The following is a 25,723-nucleotide window of genomic DNA, read 5'->3' as shown; positions in this document are numbered from 1 at the left end:
ATATTTTTCTTGCATGTGCAATATACTTTTTCAGTTTTTTTATTATTTTTTCTCTCTGTTTTATATTTGAAGCACATGTCACCAGTATTAAGATTTTCTTTAAACTTTTGATTTTTAAGTTTAAGATACATTTGCTAATACATGCCCTAAAAGGCTTGTGACTATAAAAACAATGCCACTAATTATTTAAATAAATTATGGGGCTTTGCTTAATGATTCTGTCTGATTCCAGGACAAGAGATACACACAAGAGCCATTTCATAGGGCCAAAGAAAGGCCGATCTAGGATAGACTGATGCATTTCTAGGCCAATACAAAGGTCTTGAACCTAGTGTGAAGACTCGAGGTTACTGTGTTTAACATGTGTTAAGACATAGGCTTTCCTTGTATCCACACTCACCCTGAAGACACTCACAGACGAGTATCCCCGAAACCTTGGCTCCTACTTGGCTCCTATAATCTGGTCCCCTTTTCTGCCTCTCATAGTGTGGTACCTTTCTGTAGTCCTGGCACTGATTGGGTAAATGCATCATTACTTAGATCATTTTGATTGGGCCCTGATTGAAGGACCTGTTATAGATTTATTTTTCTTCTACTTGGAATTTTTACACATAAGACTTTGATAGTCTATATTTTCATCCAGAAATTTTTCTTTTCTTTTGGATTTTCTGATGTCTTTTTAATATCTCTTGCAAACATACCTCAGCCACGCATCCCTTACTGATTCTGAATCTTTCAATCACCCACAACATGGGGGAATGTAAAAAAAATCATTATTTAAATTGCAAAGTTTAAATTCCTTTTGAGAAGAATTTTAGGTAAAGAAGATGCTACCTCTCTGAATCCAGAACTGAACTGTTGGAGAAGCCACCATGAAGAAGTCTCCAGACCACAAGTTGCACAAAATTGAACTTTGGGTGTGGTTGATTGAACATTTATTTGTATGTATACTTTTATGCCAAAGGGGACTTCCCCCTAACGGCTTTTTGGCAATGTGTTCAGCAATTATTGGTTTTATTATTTTTTCTCTTATCCTCACACTATTGTAATCTTTTACGTTTATTATGTTTTTATGATCCTTTTGGGGAAAATTTATTTTTCCAAAAATGATCACACGAGGGTTTGTAAAAAATAGACTCGAATACAGGACTACAATCCCCATGAGCCTCTGCTCCACTTCCCCAGAATGCCTTGTAATCTCACCTGGGCCGAGATTGAGAAGGTATTTAAGCTGATTCAAAGGCTTTTGAGGCTCTCTCTCTCTCTCTTTGCTCTTTTTGGATTTCTGTTTTGGAGCAGGTGGTCTCTTGTGTGATGTGAGGTTATTTTGTCTAGGCCTCTGGCCTAGGCACATGTTTCTTACTTGTATATTCTTTAATCTTTAACCTTTAATAAACCTCTAAAAAATATAATACTCCTTGCAGAGAGAAACTAATTTCTACCTGCCTCAGTCTCCCCATCTCCCCTAAATTTTAATCTTTACAGTATGGATGGAGAAAGTTCTTTATCTCCTTTCCAGCATAAAGAAAAAAAATCAATCAATCAAATCTCAAAGGGAAAGGAAATGGAAAGGCCTAGAGCACAAAGTTACATGAGATCATTTGTAGTAGTCTTCCCAATAAGTATAATTGATGGGGAAAAGGCAGAGCCAATATTCCCTTTGGTTATTACCAGAAAAAAACTCTTGTTGGAGAAGAGCCTTGTAAATGCTATCACTGTCGGAAGATTGAAGCTTGGATCTATTTCTGATACCTTTAGAAAGCCCCTTCTTAGACTTGCCTCATTTCTGAGATATCATATGGAAAACCTAACCTGTGAAATTCAGGAGGGAGTTCTGGAACTAGCCTGACTCTACAATGATGCTGTTGTGGTTTTGTATGTGTATTTTCATTTAAAATCCAAGAATTTTGATTTTTTTTTTGAGATTGTATTTTTATAAAATTCCAAGATTTTGATTTTGTTCGAGAAAAGATCTTCAAGGAAGAATCTTGCTAACTCCTAAATCCAAATAATGAACTGTTGCAGAAAGATGCCAGAAAAAGCTACACTACATCAAGAAGATCAAGAATGAACTTTGGATATGGTTAATTGAACTGAAGTTTGATTGAACATTTATTGTAAATGTATACTTTTTATGCCAAAAGGGACTGCCCCTAATTTGGCTTTCTGTCAATGCACCTAGTAAAACATTGGTTTTGCTTTCCTTCTTTCCTATGCCTCCATCACTAATCTAATTTCCTCTTAGAAAATTGAATATTGTATGAATCTGAAGTTAGAAGTGCATTTAGGACTACAAAATGATCATGTTAAATGATCAATGGGGAGACTAGTCTCCCAATGATCATCAGGGGGGATTGTGAATCTTAAAAATTCTCAGACCCTACTTCAGAAGATTTGGTTAAGACCATTCCCCATTTAAACAATGAAGGTATTTGATCAGGAATGTGAGAACTCTAACATTACTCCACCCATACTTAAGCATACTTTAGGGGAAGATAAAGTTGTAAACTCCTTACTGGACAATGAAAAATACTTAACCCATACTTATAGTAAGGAAAAAGCCCTTACGCTGGGTCTATTTTTAGATCTAATACAAAAAGGTGCGAAGTACCTATGAAGGTCAGGCAACTTGCAAACTTGCAAGGGGCAAAGAGGTGTGCACTTACTCAGAAGTTTTAGTCTACCCAGAGAAGTTGAGAACTAAAGAAGGTGTGAATTAAGAATGGTCAGTCCTTTGGAAAACATCTACTGTGATTTGTAGATGTGAAAACTTAGGGGAGGTGACAGGAGAAAATTTTCTTTAAAAGGAAGAGGTTTAGGCCTCTGAAGGTGTGTGAGCTTGCCAAAGCTGCCTTGAAGGGCTCAGTGGCTGAACTTAGTTGAGCTGAGGAGTTCAGCTTACCAAAGTTGAACTGGTGAGTCTCTGAACACTAGAGTCTTACTTGGGACAAATCTTGTGGTGAGTTGATAAAAGACTGACTGATCTCTCTCTTAAGACAAGCCTAGGTTGTCCTAGGCTAGCCTAGGCTGGCCTAGCCCTTTTCTCATTATTTCCTCTTACTCTCTCTCTCCCTTTCTTTAATTCCTTCATTTGTATTAATTAAAATCTCCATAAAACCCAGCTGATTTGGGTATAATTAATATTTGGGAATTTTCCCATGGCGACCACTATATTTTTGATTTGAAAAGATGTTTCTGCAGTCACAATTTAAGCCAAGCACTATTCTAACTGTAACACATGCCTTTGTAGACATCTTCTCCTTGAAGCATATTTAGAACCTGTGGGAAAACTAGATTGCTTGGTTGGAAACTCTCTTGTCCTGTATAGCTTTGAGACTGGACTTGTTTATGGCTCTGGGTGAGATTTGTTGCTTAATCAGGACCTACAACTCATGGTGATCCCAGAAGCCTTTCAGGAGCTCCACAGATTAAAGAAAAGAAGTTTTTGAACTAGACCTTTTAACAGGATATGAGCTGTATCTGGGAAGTGTCTCAGCCATTGTTTCCTCATTCCTGTGTTTCAAGTTTATAGAAGTAAAACTTCTAAAGGCTCCTCGAACAGGCCCTGTATTTTGGCTCTCACTTCTGCTGCAGGACTTAATAAGCCTTTCTGAGACATAAGACCTCAATAGTAAAAATGGAAATGCACATGTGGGCATGCTAGGATTTGAGGGAATTTAGCATTTGCAAATTATTTCCAGTTTTTGTTTTTATTCAATGACTGGAATCTCCAGTCCCAAATGTTTAATAAATGCTTGTTGACTTAAACTATTTGAATGCAAGCTCCTCCAGGAAGTTATCATTTAACCTTTTTTTTAATCCATAGCACTTAGTCTACTGTCTGGCCCTTAGTAGGTGCTTTATAAATGAGTACTAATTGAGAAATGATTCTTGAAGTAACATGATTTGAGTCTCCAGTTCAAGAGAATTTGAGGCATTCTTTCCCTCCTTCCCCTTCAGGCCAAGACCTGACGAAAGCAAATCTAATCAAGGAAGACTTTAATCTGCATTCAGACTCCATCAGTTTTCTTTGGAAGTAGCATTTTTTTATCAAGGGTCCTTCAAAATTGTCTTGGATCATTGTATTGCTAAGAATATTTAATTCATTCACACTTTACTGAATAATATTGCAACTACTGTGTTCAATGTTCTCCATTCTGCTCACTTTACTTTGAATCAATTCATGAAAGGCTTTTCAGGTTTTTTTCTGAAATTATCCTCATCATACCACAACAGTATTCTGTCATAATCATTATACCAAAACTTCACTTATTCCTCAATTGATGGGCATTCCCTCAATTTCCAATTCTTTACCATCACAAAATGAACTGCTAGAAAGTTTTATACAAATAGTTCTTTTTTTTTTCCAAAAAAGATATCTTTAGGATACAGACCAGGTAGTGATATTGCATAGTTTTAGAACCTTTTGAGCAAGGTTCTAAATTGTTCTCATGAATGTTTGAATCGGTTCCACCAACAATACATAAGCATCTCGATTTTCCCACATTTCCTCCATTTGTCATTTTTCTTTTCTCTCATGTTAGTCAATCAGATAGGTGTAAGGTAAGTACCTAAGGTATTTTAACTTTCATTTCAATTCAAGAATTGAACCCAATTCAAGAAGAGCTAGACCTCCTCACTCAGGGCAAACAGTACAGAAGTACAAAAGCCTAAAAACACCAAGAAAAACAAAAATAAGGGGGCGACTTTGGACACATTTTATGGAGCAGAAATACAAAATACAGAGGAGATAGAAGAGGAAACACAATCAATTGCTCTGAAACCTTCCAAAGGAAATGGAGACTCTCCACAAACTCTTGAAGACTTGGAATCGGAAATGATAAAAAAAGATGGAAGCCTTCTGGCAGGAAAGGTGAGAAACAATGCAAAAGGAATTCACGCAACTACAAAACCGGTTTGACCAAACTGAAAAGGAAAGCCAGGCTTTAAAGGTCAGAATCAGGCAACTAGAAGACAATGATCTTGCAAAAGAGCAAGAATTAATAAAGCAAAGCCAAAAGACCAAGAAATTAGAAGAAAGCATAAAATATCTTACTGACAAGGTCATAGACCTGGAAAATAAAGGAAGAAGAGACAATTTTAGAATAATTGGACTACCAAAAAAGTAAAAAATAAACAGGAAACTCGACATCATAATACAAGATATAACCTCCTTTTTTATGCGTTCATCTCATTATAGTAAATTCATACCCATGCCCTTCTAAAGATGAGGTTCTTAGGAATTACAAATATCATCTTTTCTTGTAGGAAGTACACAGCTTACATTTACTGATTGCTCTAGGATTTCTTTTCTTTTTATGCATCTCTTGAGAGTTGAAAAGTCTTCTATTTCATTGAACATTCATTTTTTTCTCCTGAATTTTTGTAATGTTTTACAGGGTGAATGATGCTTAGTTGTAAACCTAGTTCTTTTACCCTCTGGAATATAATATTCCTAATTCGCCAATCATTTAATATCAAAGCTGCTAAATCTTGTGGTATACTGACTGTGGCCACACAATATTGGAATTTTGTTTCAATTCAGGGGATTGTTTGCTATATCTCCTGCTTAATCTGGGAGCCCTGGAATTTAGCTTTTTTTTTTTTAATCATTCCTTTCAGGTTGTACAGTCATTCAATTATCTCTCCTGCATCTATTCCAGGTCAGTTACTTTTCCAATCAGATATTTCACGTTTTTTTCTATTTGTTCTTTTGATTTAAAATTATTTTCTTAATATCTCATGGAGGTATTAGCTATCACTTGCCCAATTCTAATTTCTAAGGAATTGTTTTCATTTAACTTTTGTATGTCCACTTTGTATTTGCCTAGTCCTACTTTTTCAGTTCTCTTCAATACATTTTTGTATGTCTTATTCCATTTGGCCAATTTTGTTTTTAAAGAAATTCCTTTTTTCAATGGATTTTTGTGCCCTTTTCATCATTTGGGCTATTGTTTTTTAACATCTTTTTATTCAGTATTTTTTGTGCTTCCTTTACCAAACTAGGGACCCTTTGTAAAACATTATTTCATTTATCACTCAATTATTTTCTCAATTTCCCTCTATTTCTCTTATTTGATTTTTTAAATCCTTTTTTGAGCTCTTCTAGGATTTTTATTCTGTTCCTGAAATCAATTCACATTTTTCTTTGAGACTTTGTCATTTTCAGTTTGTTTTGATCTTCCTGTCACCACAGTAACTTTTTATGGTGAAGTGCTTTTTTAAAGTTGTTTGCTCGTTTCTGTAGCCTATTTCTTGACTTTTATGCTAAATTTTAAAGCTGCTCCTTGGGTAGAGGAGGCATTGTCCCAAGCTTGGGGTTTTGTTTTTAAATGTAAGTGCTTTCAAAGGTGGCTCTGGAATGGGGTGGAGTGGTTTCACTTCTTCCACTGTGTTGTGATGTACAAAGAGATGTGTTCACTACTCTCTTGGCCTATGCTATGGACTGTGAATAACCAGCCTTTTTGTTTTACATTTTGGAACTGTGATCAGCATCCCAGATCCCTTATGGCTGCAAATTCTACTACTTCCAGTGCTTGTAGCTAATGGTACTTCTTACATTGGGACTGCCACCAGGCCTGGAACTAGAATCCACATATGAGCTATGAAACAGACTCCTGCAACCAATGCTAAGAAAGGGAACTCTATGATCTTCTGATAAGTTGTCTGACCTCCCCCTGCCCCTAACTGTCTGTGGACTAAGAGCTCCAGAAGTTGCTTCTGCCAATTCAGTTCCCTTAAGGGCCTGCTGCTGATGGGTCAGGGCACATGGCTTTGTTGCTAACAGAGTAAGGCATGGCCTTGCTATTATTCTGTTAGGGTATAACTTGTGCTAGACTTTGCTCCACTTTCACCATGGTGGGAGTGACCTTTTCTGATGGCCTTCTAAAGTCTCTAGGCTGAAAAATTCTTTAACCTCATCCGTTTTGGAGTTCTTCTGTTCCACAATGTTTTGAGACATAATTTTAAAGTCATATCGAGAATTTGGGAAACCTGAGGTAAATCCCTGATTTCTGTCTGCTATCTTGACTCTGGTGACTCAGCATTTTTTTTTAATTTTGAGTTTCAAATTCTCTCCCTCCCTACTTTCTCACCTGACTCCTTGAAAAGTTAAGCAATCTGATATAGATTATATATGTGCAGTCATCTAAAACTGATTTCCATATTGCTCATGTTGCAAAAGACAAGATGATTGGCAACGTCTGTAGATATGGTGAATTATCTTGGAGTCTTAAATGTCTGATCAAACTCTAAATGCTCCCATAGTGTTTGCTTCAGCTACATTCATGGCTACTGAAACAAACTGCTCTGATCAACCAATTCCCATTGGGCAGCTAAGTGGCACAATGCATAAAGTAATAAGAATTGTAAAAGGTAAATTGCCATTCATCTTGCTGACTGGCTAAGGAGCCAAAAAGAAACAAAAAATTCATATCCATCCCTCAGCAAGAAAGCTTCTAAACTTCTCTCATGTTCAACCTCACTCATGTATGAGCATTTTCAGTTTCCTGGTACACTGGATAGAAGCATATCAATCCCAGATATTCACTAGTACGGTGACCCTGGGCAAGTCATAAGACCTCCGCTTGCTCCAGTTGCTTCACTTGTAAAATGAGAATAATTATTACACTTAACCCTTATGTTCTTATGAGAACAAAATGAGCTAATATTTATAAAATGCACTGCACACAGTAGGTGGTACGTAACTGCTAGCTATTACTTTTTTCATTATTATTTTGATTTTTACTATTTGTTCCCCAATTTTCCCCTTCTTAAACTGTAATGGTTCTTATACCTCTATTCACTTATTTCCCTGTTTAACTAAATATATTTCCATTAGTAAAACACCCTCTTTTCCCTGGGTCATTTAATAGTGAGGTTCATGATCTTTTACTTCTTCTTGAACTATCACTATGTTTCTATACTAGATGCTAAGCTCTGACAACAGGGACTGTTTTTTGTTTCCCTTTGTGTCCTCACTGCCTAGAACATAGTAGGTGCTTCATTAATGTTTACTGACTAACAGACTAGGCCAGGGTTGATACTAGGCCCCAATCTCTATTTCCATTCTGCCTTCTGATGTCTTTTCTAGTAGTCAATGCACATTCTGGCTTCAGTATGTGATTATCTTTTTCTTTTACCTAATCACCTTTAAATGACTAGACCTAACACTGAAGATCATGGAGGCTCCTTTCTAGGCCCCTGATGTCTCATGCTATGAGGCACCAAGGAGTCTATTTCTCATCTTCCTAAACTCAAGTGGTAATCATACTCATGATTCCATAGGGAAAAAGAAAGGGATTCAGCTTGAATTATGCAAACCTTAGACTTGGATTACTTCCAAGTGAGACAAAATCATTGCTCTTATTTGTGTGCTCCCCCATCATTAGGCACAGCCTGGGACCATATCTGATCAATGTGCTGAGGCCCCACGTCCAGGGCCAGTGGAGGTCCCCTGCAATCTTCCTTTAATCAGCAGCCTGACCCCAGTATCATCAGTAGAGCAAAAGTTCTCAAAGGGACAGCTGCCCCCCAAGAACTGCTGCTTCCTGACTTGGTAGCCGAGGTGAAATAAGAGTTGACTTTTGACTGAGGACTTTACTAAGCCGATTGTAGTCATAAGATTTCTCTCTAGTGTGAATTCTCTGATGTACAGTAAGACCAGACTTCTGTGTAAAAGCCTTTCCACATTGATTACATTCATAAGGTTTCTCTCCAGTGTGGATTCTCTGATGTACAGTAAGAGTGGACCTGTCTATAAAAGCCATTTCACATTTGATTACATTTATAAGGTTTCTCTCCAGTATGGATTCTGTCATGTAGTTTGAGACATTCCCTATGTCTGAAAACCTTTCCACATTGGTAACATTCAAAAGGAGTCTCTCCAGTGTGGATTCTCTGATGTACAGTAAGACAAGACTTCTGTGTAAAAGACTTTCCACATTGTTCACATTCATGAGGTTTCTCTCCAGTGTGAATGCTCTGATGTTTAACCATACTTTTCCTACATCTAAATGCCTTTCCACATTGATTACATTCATAAGGTTTCTCTCCAGTGTGGATTCTCTGATGTACAGTAAAACTGGTCTTGTCTGTAAAAGCCTTTCTACATTGATTACATTCATAAGGTTTTTCTCCAGTATGGATTCTTTGATGTAGATTAAGAAGGTACCTGCGTCTGAAACCCTTTCCACATTGATTACATTCAAAAGGAGTCTCTCCAGTGTGGATTCTTTGATGTATAGTAAGACCAGACTTCTGTGTAAAAGCCTTTCCACATTGATCACATTCATGAGGTTTCTCTCCAGTATGAATACTCTGATGTTTAACCAAACTCTTTCTACATCTGAATGCCTTTCCACACTGATTACATTCATAAGGTTTCTCTCCAGTGTGGATTCTCTGATGTACAGTAAGACTGGCCTTGTATGTAAAAGCCTTTCCACACTGATTACATTCATAAGGTTTCTCTCCAGTGTGGATTCTCTGATGCACCCTAAGTACCTCTTTCTCATGGAAAGTTTTTCCACATTGAAAACATTCAAAAGGTTTCTCTCCAGTATGGATTCTCTGATGTACAGTAAGCCTGGCCCTCTGAATAAAAGCCTTTCCACATTGATTACATTCATAACGTTTCTCTCCAGTATGGATTCTCTGATGTACAGTAAGCCTGGCTCTCCTTATAAAAGCCTTTCCACAGAGATTACATTCAAAAGGTTTCTCTCCAGTGTGGATTCTCTGATGTACAGTGAGACTGGCCCCCTGTGTGAATGTTTTCCCACAATGGTTACATTCAAAAGGTTTCTCTCCAGTGTGGATTCTCTGATGTACAGTGAGACTGGCCCTCTGTGTGAATGTTTTCCCACAATAGTTACATTCATAAGGTTTCCCTCCAGTGTGAATTTTCTGATGTACATCAAAGTTTTCTCTCCAAGTGGAATCACAGGCACCATCACCAATGCATCTTTGCTTCTGAGTTTCTTCCCCAGAAAGGCTTAGCTCTGCAGAAATCTCATTCATTTCAAGTATGATTTTTCCTTCTGAAAGAAACAAACAACATACACGCATAGTCACCTAGACATATATATATATATATCCACTTTCCTCCACTGGCAGAATAACAACTGGTTTTCATTCTATTTCCCCAGGCAAAGAGAAAAGTCTACAAACATAAATGGGCAGAATCAATCATTTCAACATGCCATTAGCTCCCAACTAAAGGATGACTTCACTGATAAAGAGTTTTACTCACAATCATATTAGATCCTCACAAGAAACTTGGAGCACAGGCAGGGGAAGCATTCTCATTACATTCACAGCTCAGGCCATGAGCTCAGAGTATCAGAGTGATTTGAACAAAATCCTAAAAGCTGAGATTAGAACTTAAACTCCATAACTGCGCAAGTTTTCTCCACAGTCCTAGGCAGATTGTCTCTACATTCAATCTTTCCTTTCTCACTTTGACTCTGTACTCTCAGTCCTCTCTTCACAGATATTATACTACTTGGTGCACATATACAGAATATTTATATTATTTCATGATGTATCATCTGTAAGTATCATGTAATTTTCTTTTTTCTTTTTAAACTCTGCATCACTTCCTGGAGGCTGTTCCAGTCTCCATGGAATTCCTCTACTTTATTATTCCTTTGAGCACAATAGTATTCCATCACCAACATATACCACAATTTGTTCAGTCATTCCCCAATTGAAGGGCATCCCCTCGTTTTCCAATTTTATGCCACCAAAAAGAGCGCAGCTATGATTATTTTTGTACATGTCTTTTTCCTTATTATCTCTTTGGTGTACAAACCCAGGTGTGCTGGATCAAAGGGCAGACCGTCTTTTATCGTCCTTTGGGCATAGTTCCAAATTGCCCTCCAGAATGGTTGGATCAATTCACAACTCCACCAGCAATGAATTAATGTCCCAACTTTGACACATCCACTCCAGCATTCATTTCTTTCCTTTGTTGTCATGTTGGCCAATCTGCTAGGTGTGAGGTGATACCTCAGAGTTGTTTTGATTCGCATCTCTCTGATTTTAAGAGATTTAGAACACTTTTTCATGTGCTCATTAATAGTTTTTATTTCTTTAACTGAAAACTGCCTATTCATGTCCCTTGTCCATTTATCAATTGGAGAATGTCTTGATTATTTGTAAAACTGGTTTATCTCTTTATAAATTTGAGTAATTAGAGCTTTCTCTGAGGTTTTTGTTATGAAGATTGTTTCCAATTTGTTGCTTCCCTTCTAATTTTGGATGCACTCGTTTTGTTTGTACGAAAACCTTTTAATTTGGTGTAATCAAAATGATTGATTTTACATTTCGTGGTTTTTTCTAGCTCTTGCTTGGTTTTAAACTCTTTCCTTTTCTTCTTCTTGCTGTCTACTGCTAAAGACTTTGAACTTAAGAAAGCTAGCATAGATTAGCATAAACAGGAATTAAAAAAACCCTCCACCAGCCTTCGAGGACTGGCCTCAGCTCAAAAGCTGAGAGACTCAAACCCAATCTGGGGAAAAGTATAGGGCAATTCTATTTCCCTCTACCCTGATACCTTCCTGATCCAAACTTGTTATTAAATTCATCTTAAGTTAAATAACCCGTAGTCAGATAAGAGGAGGACTATCATTTCAGGGGGACATAGAGGGAGCAGAACCTAGGGACAGTCATTCAACCATAATCATTCCTTGTCAGACCCCTGCTGAGTGACCTTGGGAGGGGGGTGAGGCTTGTCCCTCAGCAGGTAAGCAGTCCATGCTTACCTGCCCTGGGGTACCTTCAACATCAATCAATAGAGAAGACATCCCCTCAAGCTATCATAGTTGGCCCATTTCTCAGGAACCCCATTTTTCATAGATAGCCTGTCACCAGTGGGTATCTCTTCTTTTACCTCACCAGCATCCATATTCCCTCTATCTCTTTAACTCCTCCATTCCTGGTTACAAACCCTTCCTTATCCCCTTTACCTCTTCAGTCCTCAACAATTTCTTTAACTATTACAGTTTGACAACAAGAGGTAGCTGGTGGTTCAGTGGATAGAATACTGGACCTGGAGTCAGGAAGAACTAAGTTCAAATGAAACCTCAGACAATTTTTAGCTGTGTAACCCTGGACAAGTCACTTAACCTTGGATTGCTTGGCAAAAAGATATACTGGAGAAGGAAATGACAAGCTACTCCAGTATCTTTGCCAAGAAAACCTCATGGAGAGCTATGGTCCATGAGGTCACAAAGAGTTGGACATGAGTGAGCAGCTGAATACCAAAAAACCCTAGCTACGGTATGCCTCTATCTGCCACTTCACTAATACTGCCAAATAAGGAAAATGGTTCAGGTAAGTTTGATCTGTTCTTTTAAAATAGACTTTTAAAAATGATTATTGATGTAGTTATTATATCATTTTCCTTCCCAAATCCTTCTCTTTTCCTTCCCTCCCCAGGGATTCATCCCTTGTAAAAGAAGAAGAAAAAAGGAAAACTACAATTTTCTTGATTTATTATTAATTTTTAAAACACTAACACAAACATTTTACATACAAAGAAGAGAACTGTACACAACATTGTCAATCTCTAGAATATATTAAGTTGCTTTAAAAAAAGTATATATTAAGTTCATTGCACTCATAAAAAAATATTTTACCCTGATTCTGTCCCTTTCTGAACTTCCTGTTGCCTTGTTGAAGATATTTATTTTAATAACAAATTTCCACCTAAGTTTTCCAAAGTTATAGGACCATATTGTCTCCTTACCTTTTTCCCTCCCCACTTCTAGAGCTGACAAGCAATTCGATCTGTATTATACATATATTTTCACACAAAACTTGTTGAGGATATTTAAAAATATTTGATTGATGCTCCTTTCTTCCTTTTTTTGTGTGTCACTATCTCTACCCACCCATTCCTTCCCACCTTTGCAAATAAAAGCCCTCCCTTAAAACAAACAGGTATAGTTAAAAAAAAAATTCATACTGATTGGATCTCTAGTCCATCACTAAACATAAGAGTTCTTCAGCAAGGCTATCCAACACAACCAAAGAAATCTGACAGTAAATGCTAACATTCATAATACACGACCTCTGCAAATAAAGGAAGGCAATGTCTTTTCTCATTCTCCAGTTATACTGGGTTACTATAATTCCATGGCATTCAGTTTGGTTTTTATTCTTTCCATTTACCTGTAGCCCTTGTGGACACTGGATTCCTAGTTCTTCTTCCTTTACTTCCTATCAATTCATACAAGGCTTTCTACATTTCTTTGAATTCTTCAGATCCATTATCCTCACGGCACAAAAACATTCCATTATATTCAGGTGTCACAATTTGTTTACCAATTTCTTATTCAACAGGCATTCACTTGGTAACACCTGGTTCCAGTTCCAGATGATGGTATTGTATTCAAAATATTCCAACACAGTTCACAGAAGGCTTTCCCACATGAAATGCTTTCAACGAATTTCATTCCAATATGAATTCTCTGATACTATTCAAGCATCCCTCAGGTATCCCCTCTTATTGAAGGTTCTACCACATTCAAAAGATTTCTCTCCAGTATGAAATCTCTGATGAAGAATAAGGTTTGTCCTCTGGCTGAAGCCTTTTGCATTCATTATTTAAAGGATTTATGTATTTATTTCAGGGATTTCTCATATTTATGAATTCAAATCTGGTCTCAGACACTAGCAGTGTGACCCCGGGGAAGTCATTTTAACCCATTTCTTTCATTTCATCTGTAAAATGAGCTGGAGAAGGAAATGGCAAACCACTCCAGTATCTTTGCCAAGAAAACCCCAAATGGGATCACAGAGTCAAATCTGACTGAAATGACTCAACAAAAATGTAAATCAAATATTTGTAAAAGTGTTTGTCAAACAGTTGCTGACACATAGTAGGCACTTAATAATAACGCTTCTTCCCTTCTCCATCCCTAGTATGAATGGTAGAATATGAGGAATCTGCTCACACTGAATGGTCTCTCACATTCATTGCAGGCAAGGCTTTGATTTTATTCTAGTAGGAATTCTCTGATGGATAATAAGAAGTGTTCTCAGCTAAGGTCTTTCTTGTGTTCATTAAAAGAAAAAGGTTTCTCTCTAGTTTAAGTTGCTGGTAGAAAATAAGGCATATCTTCTTGAGATAGCAAACAACTGGAAACAAAGCAGATAATCATTGATAGGAGGATGGCTAAGGAGGTTATAGTGCACGAGTGTCACAGAATATGTGACTGAAAAAAGCTGAAAAATGGAAATACAAGAAGGTAACCGATTCTTGATCAAGATGGGTAATTGTGATTATGGAATGCTGCATGTAATGTCAGATTTGTTTGGTGTATTGTTTCATTTTACTGAATCATTTTTTCTTTTCTATAGCTGATAGCTTTCTGGGAGGTGGTCAGGAGAAGTGCTTCCATTGAGAAATGCAGAAAACCCAAAGATAATAAAAATGCTTTTTTTTTTAAAGGCATGTCATCTTCTAACTAAAACTTTTCTTTTCTCATATTATATTAGTTTACTCCATTATGAATTTCCTGATGTCTAATAAGGTGTACCTCTGTTTTAAGATGTTCTCAATCATTATATTCAAAGATTCCCCCTCCCCATGCATTCTCTGATGGAAAAGAAGCTTTGCCCTTTGAATGGATTCCTTCCCATATATAACATGTAAGAGTTTCTCTCCAGGATGGGTTCTCTTAGGGGTAATAATTTTAAAAATATTGAAGCCTTATTCACATTAATTACATATAAAGAGTTTCCGATGTTCAATAAGCTGTTCCCTCTAGGAAGTTTTCCCACATTGTAAGATCCAGAGGTCTTGTCTCCCAGTATGAATTCTTTTGTCTTTTGAGGGTTTTCCATTAAAAAAAAACATCTTTCCTATATTTATTACATGAGAAAAGTTTTATTCCAGTATGTTTTCATGATGTCCTTTGATAGTCCTCCAAAGACTATCTTAATAAAGCTTCTTATATTAATTATATTCAAAGTGCTTCTTTTTTAGTATGATAACTGATAGTTTGCATTTTCCTGCCATTGAAGGCATCCATATATTCAAAAGACTTTACCCAGTATGAGTTTTCTGATGGGTAATAAGGCTTGCCCTTTGGGTGAAAGCCTTCCCACATTCATTACATTCAAAAGGTTTCTCTCCAGTATGAGTTCTCTGATGGGTAATGAGGTTTGCCCTCCTTCTAAAGCCTTTTTCACATTCACTACACTTAAAGGGTTTATCTCCAGTATGAATCCCTTGATGATAAATAAGGTGTTCCTTCTGGCTGAAGCCTTTCCCACATTCATTACATTCATAGGGTTTCTCTCCAGTATGAATTCTCAGATGTCTATTAAGGCTTCCCCTGCTACTGAAGGCTTTCTCACATTCATTACATTCAAAAGGTTTCTCTCCAGTGTGAGTTCTCTCATGATGAATGAGCAGTCCCCTCTGGCTAAAGGCTTTCCCACATTCATCACATTCAAAAGGTTTCTCTCCAGTATGAATTCTCAGATGTCTATTAAGGCTTCCCCTGCTACTGAAGGCTTTCCCACATTCATCACATTCAAAAGGTTTCTCTTCAGCAATGATTATCTGATGCTTGTTATGGTTTCCCTGATCCCTAAACGTTTTCCCATATCCACTGCCTCTGAAAGGTTTCTTTCCATTATGAGTTCTCTGATGATGAATGAGGATTCCCCTTCGGCTAAAAGCTTTTCCACAGTCATAGCACTTAAAGGGTTTCTCTCCAGTATGATTCCTCTGATGATCAATAAGAGATCCTTGATGCCTGAAGGTTTTCCCACATTCATTACATTCAAAAGGTTTCTCTCCTGTATGAGTTCTCTGATGTCTATTAAGGCTTCCCCTATCTCTAAAAGCTTTGCCACATTCATTGCACTCAAATGGTTTCTCTCCAGTATGAGTTCTCTGATGGGTAATGAGGTTTCCCCTTTCACTGAAGGCTTTCCCACATTCCTTACATTCAAAGGGTTTCTCTCCAGTATGAGTTCTTTGATGAACAATAAGGTTTCCCCTCCGGCTAAAGTCTTTTCCACATTCATTACATTTAAAAGGTTTCTCTCCAGTATGAACTCCTAAATGATTAACAAGATGTCCCTTATGACTGAAGCTTTTTCCACATTCCTTACATGCAAAGCTTTTCTCTCCACTATGGATTCCTTGATGATTAATAAGGTGTCCCCTCTGGCTGAAGATCTTCCCACACTCAGTACATTTAAAGGGTTTCTCTCCAGCATGAGTTCTCTTATGTCTATTAAGTCTTTCCTTTATATTGAAGGATTTCCCACATTCATTGCATTTATAGAGTTTCTTTGCAGTGTGAGTTTTTTGATGTATAATGAGATCTGACATCAGACTAAAGTCTTTGCCACATTCATTACATTCAAAGTGTATTCTGCTAGTATGTATTCTCTTATATTTCATCAAGACTTCATTGTTGCTAGAAGTTTCCCCATATTTATTACAATTATATTTCTTTCTATTTTGAATTATTTTATGTTCAGTTAGATTTGATCTTTTGCTAAAGATTGCTCCATCCTCAGTGTGTTTGTGTAGTCTTTCTCCAGCATGTATTTTATGAAATTTAATCAGATCTGAGTGGTAACTAAAGGGCTTCTTATACCTTGTATACTTAGAGAGGTTCTTCTCTACGGAGAATTTCTTCCATATAAGTAGGTTGGAAAAACCCTTGGAGCTCTTTCCAAGTTTCTTATATTTATGGAGACTTTTTCCTATAGTCCCTCTCCTTGGTGCAACAAAGACTGACCCCAAACTTAAACTTCTCCCCAATGTATTAGAATGACCAAAATACATTTTATTATGAGTTTTTCCACAAGTTGTGACTTGTCTGGATTGTCTCTGCCAGTTATCTTTCTGTTTTTCTACACTGACTTCAAATTTCCTAGTTTCTCTTTTCCTGGAATGCCATGGACTATCTTTTGACACCATTTTCTTATATGACTCTCCCATGTAAATGCCTTGTATCAGACTTGTATCTTTGCTTTTAAATCTGGCTTCTTCGATAAAGGAATCTGAAAAAAACAATTTTTAAAAACTGTCACTTGCCACTGTTTGCTATGCTAAGGGAAAAGAATCCTCTTTAGAGGAAGTTCTAGTTTCTGTCTCTTCCATAAAAGAGAAGGATGCTTGACTTGGACCAGGGAGAAAATTGTCTTTAGGAAGTAAATCTAGAATGAGTGAGATCATATTGTGTACACTTTAGTTCTGGGTGTCCAATTACAGGAAGGGCACTGATAAGATGCAGGACCTCTAAGGAAGAACAGCCAACATGATCTTGGGCCCTAGAATTAATATGGAGGTACAGGCTTCCTCTAGACAGCCCAACACCCCAGATTGTGAGCCAAGTCAAAGAGTACATAAAAGGCTCATTTCTCCTTGCATTCCTATGGTGTTAAGCTGAGGTGACTTTGATTAAAATGAGGATCCCCTCTGTCTTCTCCCTTCATTCTTTTTTTTTAAACCCATACTTTCTGTCTTAGAATCAATCCTGGTAAGGGCTAGTCAATGGGAGTTAAGTGACTTGCCCAGGGTCACACAGATAAGAAGTGTCTGAGGCCAGATTTGAACCCAGGACCTCCCATCTCCAAGTCTGGCTCTCAGTATACTCTTCCTTCATTCTTGATGAGCATAGATAGGCACCTCCGAACTTGCTCCTGAGAAGCATCTATTTTATATCCCAGATATCTAATTATCCTATAAACTGAACAATTAACCCCCTTTTGACTTTGAGGCATAGGACATAAATAATCACATGATCCATCTCAGGTTCCAGAGACCCAGTGATATGTCATCATCATCTTATCTCTAGTCAAGTAGGCCCTGTTGTCAAAAGGGTATAAAAACCCCAAACCCCATCTCTTCAGGGAGGCATTGTTCCACCTGTACTCTGTCTCCCAGCCTTTTAACATGGCTTCCAAATTAATAAATTTCTCTTTTTATTTTTAAGCTAAATTTTGTAGCTTTGCATTCTTGCAAAGGGCAACCTGTCCCAAATCTGGGGTTTCATCTAAAAGCTCTTCCACAACAGAGCCATCTCAGAGAAGAATCAGCAGCGAGAACTAGGGTGATTTAGCCTGGAGAAGAGTGAGTTTTTTTGAGTGTTTGAAAATAAATATGTATTTATTTAAATATATTTAACATTATATTATTATTAAATTAATTTATATGTATTTAAATATAATTAAAATTAAAATAAATTTGACTGGCACCCTTTCTGCAAATTACAAAGAACTGCCTGATACTGCTGAACAACTTGCCCTAAGTGTAAACCTTAAAATTTCTTAGACTTATAAATGTTGGAAATTTCACCATTGGGAAATTTCATACTTGGAAAATTTCTTAGTGATAGTCTATTGGAATGTGAACCCAATTGACAAGGGAGGTTCCTCCTCCTCCCTTCTTAAGATTACTTTAGGACAGAAACCTTTTGCTGAACAATGGAAAGGGCTTTGACCTATGCTTAAGCATAGAACAGGAATTTCCTTGAGTCATGATTGATTTTAGAATTGATACAATGGAGATACTTGGAATCAATCTCCACCCTACTCAGTCCTAACAGGATTTAGGAAGGGCTGCAGCATAGATCAAAATTTAATTATTCCAATCTCTACCCTACTCAGGGTAACAGGATTTAGGAAGGGCTGTTGCAAAAGATCAAGATTTAATTATTTGAGAATATGACCTTCAACAGACATGTGCAAAGCCAGAGACCTCTGGGCGGTCCTGGGTTAAGCTAGAGCCACCATTGGCACAGGGAAAATGATGGACAGTGATTGGTAGATGTGAGAACTGAGGGGAGGGAACTTGGATGGTTTCCTTAAAGATAGAGGGGTCTGAGGACTGAGGGGGGTTGGTTGGAGAGTTTGGCTCTGAGTGGTCAGAGAGGTGCTCTGAGAAGCTTGCTCTGAAGGAAGCTGGAGGTGGAGGCCCCGGAGACTGTTTCTCCATTTTGGTCACGTGAGTAATAGGGACTGATCTCCTTTCTTTGCCCCAGCTATCTAAGGGCTTGTGCCTTTTGGCCCAGCCTAAACAAAGGGGGTATTTAAGCCCTAGTCCCTTCTCTTCTCTTCTCTTCTCTTTTCTCTCTCTCTCTCTCTCTCTCTCTCTCTCTCTCTCTCTCTCTCTCTCTCTCTCTCTCTCTCTAATTCCTTTCTTGCTCCTGTTTGTAATTAAACTCTATAAAAGGCTGACGGCTGACTTGAGTTTTCATTTAGGAATTACATAGCTGAATTCCTTGGCGACCTTAAATTAATATATATCAGTCTTTTAAAGTGATTTCCTTGTCACATAAGTCACAGTCAGCATATATTGAGGCAGGCTGTGAACTCAGGTCCTTCATATTCTGAAGCTAGCTCTCTACTTTGTAATGCTACCTCTCTTAAAAGACCTTTGGGGAGCAGCTGGGTAGCTCAGTGGATTGAGGAGGTCCTAGGTTCAAATGTGGCCTCAGCCACTTCCTAACTGTGTGACCCTGGGCAAGTCACTTGACCCCCATTGCCTAGCCCTTACCACTCTTCTGCCTTGGAGCCAATACACAGTATTGACTCCAAGATGGAAGGTAAGGGTTTAAAAAAAAAAGACCTTTGGAGTACATAACATCTGACTTAAAATAATTCCACAAGGAAGAGATATTATACTTGGTCTGCTTGGCCAGATTTGGGAGTTATAGTAGAAGTTGCAAAGAGGACAACTTAGGCTTGATTTAAGGAAAAACTTCCAAACAATGAGAGCTTCCCAAAAGTGGAATGAACTGAAAACATTAACTCTTCCTGGGGGGTCTTCAAGCACAAGCTAGATGATTACTTACTGCTTATGCTACATTATCAGCTACTCATTAAAATAGATGGTCCTGAATTCTCCTTTAGTTTTGATTGTTTGTTATTCTGTTTTTTATAGCTTTCTCAATTATAAAGAGTGGGGATTTTTATGTGCTCAAGAAACAGAATTATGGAAAAAGACAATATAAAAATTGAAGAAGCATAAAAATAATTAAAGCCATACATAAGCATTTAAAAATTATATAATGGTATGAGTTGGTTGTTCATGAGCTATATATCTAAGGAAAGCATTAGTTACATAACAGAAGCTGTTAATAAATGAAAGGGACAAAAGTTCTCTCTCTGTGTACATGTTCCCCATGGTGTCCATTTGGGAAGGTGTGCATGGTTTGATGGACCACCTCTTAATTAGCTGTTAGCCAGTTAGAGATGTTTTGGGATGTTCAAGGGAGGGGCTAAACAATGAGCTCCTAAAATTCTATTTATTAAACCACCTGACCTAGCTTCCTGGTCATTCCTGGTCATGAGAGATAACCATGGAGATGGTGAAATTAGAATCGGTTACCCTAAAAACTACAATTCCTAGCACCCCACTCTACTCACATTACGTGCTGACGTATGGAGGATATAAATTTCGTGTAGCCCCACCTCTCGCTCTCTTGTCTTCCTGTCGCAGCTTTGGTGGAGTGGACTTTTTAAACAGGCAAGGAGAAATTAGTCATGTGGTCTTAATTTTGTTAAATAATTAGTTTTTTCTTACTTCTATTTCCTTTTTATTCCTTCTATTTCAAGTGATTATTAATTACCTCTATAAAATTAATACTTGGAGTTGCTGGATATTCATTTAAGTCCTACATTTATGGTGACCAGAAGTGGAGTTTAGAACTCTTTCTCTCTTAGTAAATTAGTTTGAAAAGAAACCGTGTTTCTCCTGACAGGGTTTTTTAGCCTTTCCCCTCTGGGGAGTAGTGGTGTCTCTGCCTGACTGTCTTGATTCCCACTGTTGTTGCTGCTGTCTCCTGCTGCTGCCACGCCTGCCTCCCTCACTTACTGCCTGGGTGGTCCTGCCCACCATTGCAGCCTCCATTCCTCCTCTTCCTACTGCTATTGCTATTGCTGGCATAGTATTAATACCCTCTTTCCCTTGCATTGCTAACACCTCAATGCAAAGCCCAGGTGTTTATTTTAGGCAACAATCAGCGTCCTAAAGGACTTTTACCTTAGGAGATGCTTCCACCCTCTTAACTCCCTGTCCATGTGGCAGTGGAAACAAGTAGCTCCCTGGCCTTTTTACCCTTCAGGGGGGAGGGCAAGGAAGGTTACTCTTCCAAACAGGAAGTAGATTTGCAACTAATTTAATAAGTAGAATTGCAAGCATGGCCCAGTTACCTGCCTATCTCAAATAGCTCCCGTTCTGGGAGAGCATTATAGCGGTCACACAGCTCAAAGTTTTGAGGTATCTTCTCTTAATACCATTCCTCGGTGCACTGTTCCTTGTGATTGGCTTGAGTAATCCTGAGATTCAAGAGGAAGATTCTTCTCCCTACACCCTCATTGCCATTTTGGTCTGCCCAGTCTCTGCAACACATCCTATATGGGATTTGTCAACACTATTCTCAGTTCAGGTATGGGGAACCCCAAAGGTATGACCAAAGGAATCTAGATGGATGATGATCCTAGGGAGGGGAAGGAACCTAAAAGAGTCTGGAGGTGAATTTTTAAGCCTTTTCAGACTCCATTGTTAACTCTTTTAGTTTTGTTCCCCTCCAAATAGTGAAGAAGTGTAATATAGGGGGGAAAGGGGAGAGATTTATAATAAAGGAAGAAAGGGAATGGAGTCTTCTTTCTTCTAGGCAAGGACAATGTGAGAGGTGTTGTAGTTTAGTCAGGAGAGAAGCAGGATGGTTTTTGTTTTTTCCCCCTCTGCCCTTTCTGATTAGACCCCCTTCCTATAGCTGCCTTCAACTCCCATTGCCAGGCTCTCTGGGATCATTTTTGAAGGAGGCTTCAGGCATTAAGTCTCTTTCTTCTGGGGAGAGAGAGACCACTTCTCTCCCCCCTCAATTCAGGCTGTCTTCTAATAAAGCTGGAGTCAATTCTGGGTCCTAATAACTGAGTTTATTCAAGGGAAGCAGGAAAGGGACAAGGCTGATGAAGGGTAAGGATTGAGATTCAGGAGGGAAAGAGGGAGAGGGGGACCCTATCTAATTAACGCTCTTCCCCCAAAGTTAGACAGCTCAGGTCTGATAACCTAAACCCCTGAGAGGTTCACAGTAGAGAAACCCTCATTTCTTGGCTGTCACAGCAACTGTCCCCAATTTCAAGGTTCAAAGGGAGTTGTAGAGATCTTTTTTTTTTCCTTTCTCTGTTTTTGATCTGCCAGACTTTGGGAATAGTATCATATCTGTGTCGTAAAATGAATTTTGATTAATTCCATCTTGGCTTATAATGCCAAATAGTTTGTAAAATATTGGAATTAGTTTTTGTTTGAATGATTGATAAAATTCATTTGTGAATTCATCTGGATGGGGGATTTTTTCTTAGGGAGTTCTTGAATGGCTTGTTCAATTTCTTTTTCTGGGGTTTCTATGGGGTTGTTTAGGTAATTTCTTTCTTTCTCTTTTAATATAGGCAATTTATAGTTTTGTAAGTATTCATCCAGATCACCTAGATTGCCATATTTGATGCCATATAATTGGATATAGTAGTTTTTAATGATTGCCTTAATTTCCTCTTTATTTGAGGTGAGGTCTCCCTTTTCATCCGATTTGTTTTTTTTTCCTTTCCTTTTCTAATTAGATTAACTAATACTTTGTCTTTTTTATTTGTTTTTTGAAAGCACCAGCTTCTAGTCTTATTGATTAAATCAATTGTTCTTTGACTTTCAATTTTATTAATTTCTCCTTTGATTTTTTTGGATCTCTAATTTAGTCTTCATCTGAGGATTTTAAATGTGTTCGCTTTCTAGTTTTTTAATTTGAATGCCCAATTCATTTAACTCTGCCCTTCTGAATTTGCTAATATATGAACTTAAGGATATAAATTTCCCCCTGTGTACTGCTTTGGCTGCATCCCATAGGTTTTGAAAGAACGTCTCATCACTGTCATTTTCTTCAATGGAGTTATTAATTGTTTCTACGATTTGTTCTTTAACTAACTGGTTGGAGAATTGTATTATTTAATTTTAATTTCCAATTAATTTTTTATTTACCTCTCCATGCCCCCTTACTAATTATTATTTTCATTGCATTGTGATCTGAGAAGATTGCATTTATTATATCTACTCTTTTGCACTTCTTTGCAATGTTTTTATGCCCTACTACATGGACAATTTTTGTGAATTTAAAGTCAAAGAACTATTGATTTAATAAATAAGACTAGAAGCTGGTACTTTGAAAAAACAAATAAAATGGACAAATTACTAGTCAACATAATGTAATTTTCTAAGGGATCATGTTCAATATGATCTTTTCTGTCACAGTAAATGAAATCACATGATGAATGTCAACACTATTTTTTTGTATTGAACTGAGCCATAAGGAATTTACATTTTTGGAATACTCATTACTTATTTCTTTCTTAAAAATTTATCCTGAAATGGTAAAGATCACTAAAATAAAAATAGATTCCTTATAATAAACACAATTTTAAAAAAAATGAAAGACATTAGGGGGCACCTGGGTGGTTCAGTGGATAAAGAGCCAGATCTAGAGTTGGGAGATCCTGAGTTCAAATCTGGCCTCCAAACACATCCTAGCTGGGTGATCGCTGGGCAAGTCACTCAACCCCATTGCCTAAACATTCCCACTCTTCTGCATTATTATTTCTAAGACAGAAGGTAAGAGATGAAAAAAAAAATGCATGTCATTTTCTGTATCTGAAAATGTGTATCTCATACAGGAACTTGAGTCCATCACCTTTTTGAAAGGAAGTGCACAGCCTGCTTCACTCTTAGTTCTCTTGCAGCTTTTCCCATTTAGTGGGAACCCCCACTGTGACCCAAGAGATTTGAACTCAAAATGTGCTAATGGCACCTCAAACAGTAAAGAGTTAGCCAGTTTTGTTAGGAAGGCATTTTTTCTCTGGGATAAGCATGTGCTTCTTTCAACTTTAATACATTTCTTTCTGCAGTGATTCCAACCATTATGGTGGAGGATATAATGCTATTGGGGTTCATGCAGTGATTAGATCAAACCCTGACTGCTTCTGACTATGGGCACTATGTCCTTTCTGTTACCCAAGTGCACATCAAATTCCTTCCAAACTTCTGGGAAGGTTGAACATTTATGTGTGTGAAGATCATTTACAGCTCTGTCCTAGGGTCATGCCCAAGACTCTGCATTCCTGGAGCTACCTCTAGAAAGAGAATCTTTAAATGTATAGGCTCCATATGTAGAATGATTCATTGGGGGAGATGTTTCATGTTAAATCTCCTAGAACACGCAAGTGAGGAGATTTAGCATGCTGGTCTCCCAAAGAATCAAAGGGGAGATTATGAAAAGGAAATATGCCCTTCCCCCTTTCCACTACATGTACCTCACATGGGACCTGGAAGCAAGGACTATGTGAGGGAATTCATGGAGTAGATTAGGTCATGAGGATAGAATGGCAGCTGGAAAAAGGCAGCAATGGAGTCAAGAATATCAAGAGAGAAGGGGGATGGGCAATCTTCCCCTGCACAGCCCCACTGGGCTCCACAGGCAAATTAGAAAGCATGGCTGGCTCTGGAGATGTCATGGGTGAGAGTTAGTGGAGAATAAATAGGAGAATAAATTTGATAAAGTGAGGTATGAGTGAATTTTTGCCTCTTCTTTTCCATGTTTGTTCCTAACAGACCTGCCTGTGAGGGTGGCTAGGGGCTAGGGTTATGATTGATGTATTGATATTGTATTACCAGACACATGATCAGACCTCTTGATTGTCATTGTATGATTCATGATCTGGGTCTTGACTTGGTCACGCTGCCTCTGTTCGGAGTAAGGTCATTAACATAGCGCAGGTACTTTCACTCGGAGTACACTCATTTGCAAAGCACGGGTTGGATTTACCTCCACCTCTTTGTTCTCGTCATTATCTATTCAACCCTATGTTACCTATTCATTGAATACCTCCCAATCCACACCTCAATAAATGCGGAGGGGTTGGCGCTATTCTTCCTCTCTTGATTCCTGCATCCTCGGATGTAGGAATCCTTCTCAAGTTATTACCCACAAAGGAAAATGATATAAGAACCGCTAGCTGGATTATTATAATTTTAATTGGTCTTCTGAAGTGTTTTTTAGATATCTAGGACCATCATTTCCTCTAACTGATCATTTGCCTACCTTTGACTTGTGTGTGCCAAGAGACATGGGTCCAATAAGTATATGGGTGACAGAGTGTGAAGATTGGCTTTAGCTATCTCCTGATTATAACAATGAAGACAGTTAGATCTTACTTCATGGTGAAGATAAAATTGTAATCTCCTGATTGTAACAATGAAGGTACTTAGCTTTTACTTTATAGTGAACCTAGAACTTTAAGCTACAATCTTATTTTTAGATCTTACTACAAAAAGGTGTTAAGTAACTATAAAAGATAAATTAATCACAAAAAGGTTGACTTTTTGTCAAAAAGGTGAACTTAAAGAAGTGTTAAGTAACACAAAAAGGTATAATCTAACCAAAGATAATGAGACCTAAAGAATGGGCAATCCTGGAGAAAAACTGTCTGATGTAATTAGTAGATGTGAAAATTAGAGAAGGGGTCACAGGAGTAAAAGATCTATAAAAGAGGATGAAAAGTTCAGATTGGGACATTCATTTTGAGAATAAAATTTGTTCAGACATTTCAAACACTGACTCAGAGGAGTGACTGGAAGACCAACATCCAGACTTTTTTAAGACTGTCAGCATTGGTGAGTGAAAAGCTGACTTAGTGA

At 37.8% G+C, this 25,723-nt stretch overlaps 1 protein-coding gene across 7 annotated transcripts in view; it reads right to left on the bottom strand.

Annotated features, from left to right (window-relative positions):
- The window catches only part of LOC100025343 (zinc finger protein ZFP2-like), a 55,985-nt gene that overhangs the window by 11,623 nt on the left and 18,639 nt on the right, over positions 1-25,723 (bottom strand). For 5 of the 7 annotated variants that reach the window (XM_007486155.3, XM_056814393.1, XM_056814394.1 and 2 more), the window contains one exon: positions 12,486-17,037. In XM_007486155.3, coding sequence (XP_007486217.2) covers positions 15,056-17,037 — 1,982 coding nt within the window. In that variant the 3' untranslated portion in view covers positions 12,486-15,055. Of the gene's footprint in view, positions 1-4,704; positions 10,041-12,485; positions 17,038-25,723 lie in introns of those variants that run through there. The other 2 variants (XM_007486164.3, XM_016429745.2) reach the window with 2 other exon arrangements.

Source organism: Monodelphis domestica, chromosome 2 (genome assembly GCF_027887165.1).
Source record: "Monodelphis domestica isolate mMonDom1 chromosome 2, mMonDom1.pri, whole genome shotgun sequence".
In the NCBI taxonomy this organism is placed as follows: domain Eukaryota; kingdom Metazoa; phylum Chordata; class Mammalia; order Didelphimorphia; family Didelphidae; genus Monodelphis; species Monodelphis domestica.
Note: the sequence above shows the minus strand (reverse complement) of the source record. Positions and strands in the feature narration are given on the sequence as shown.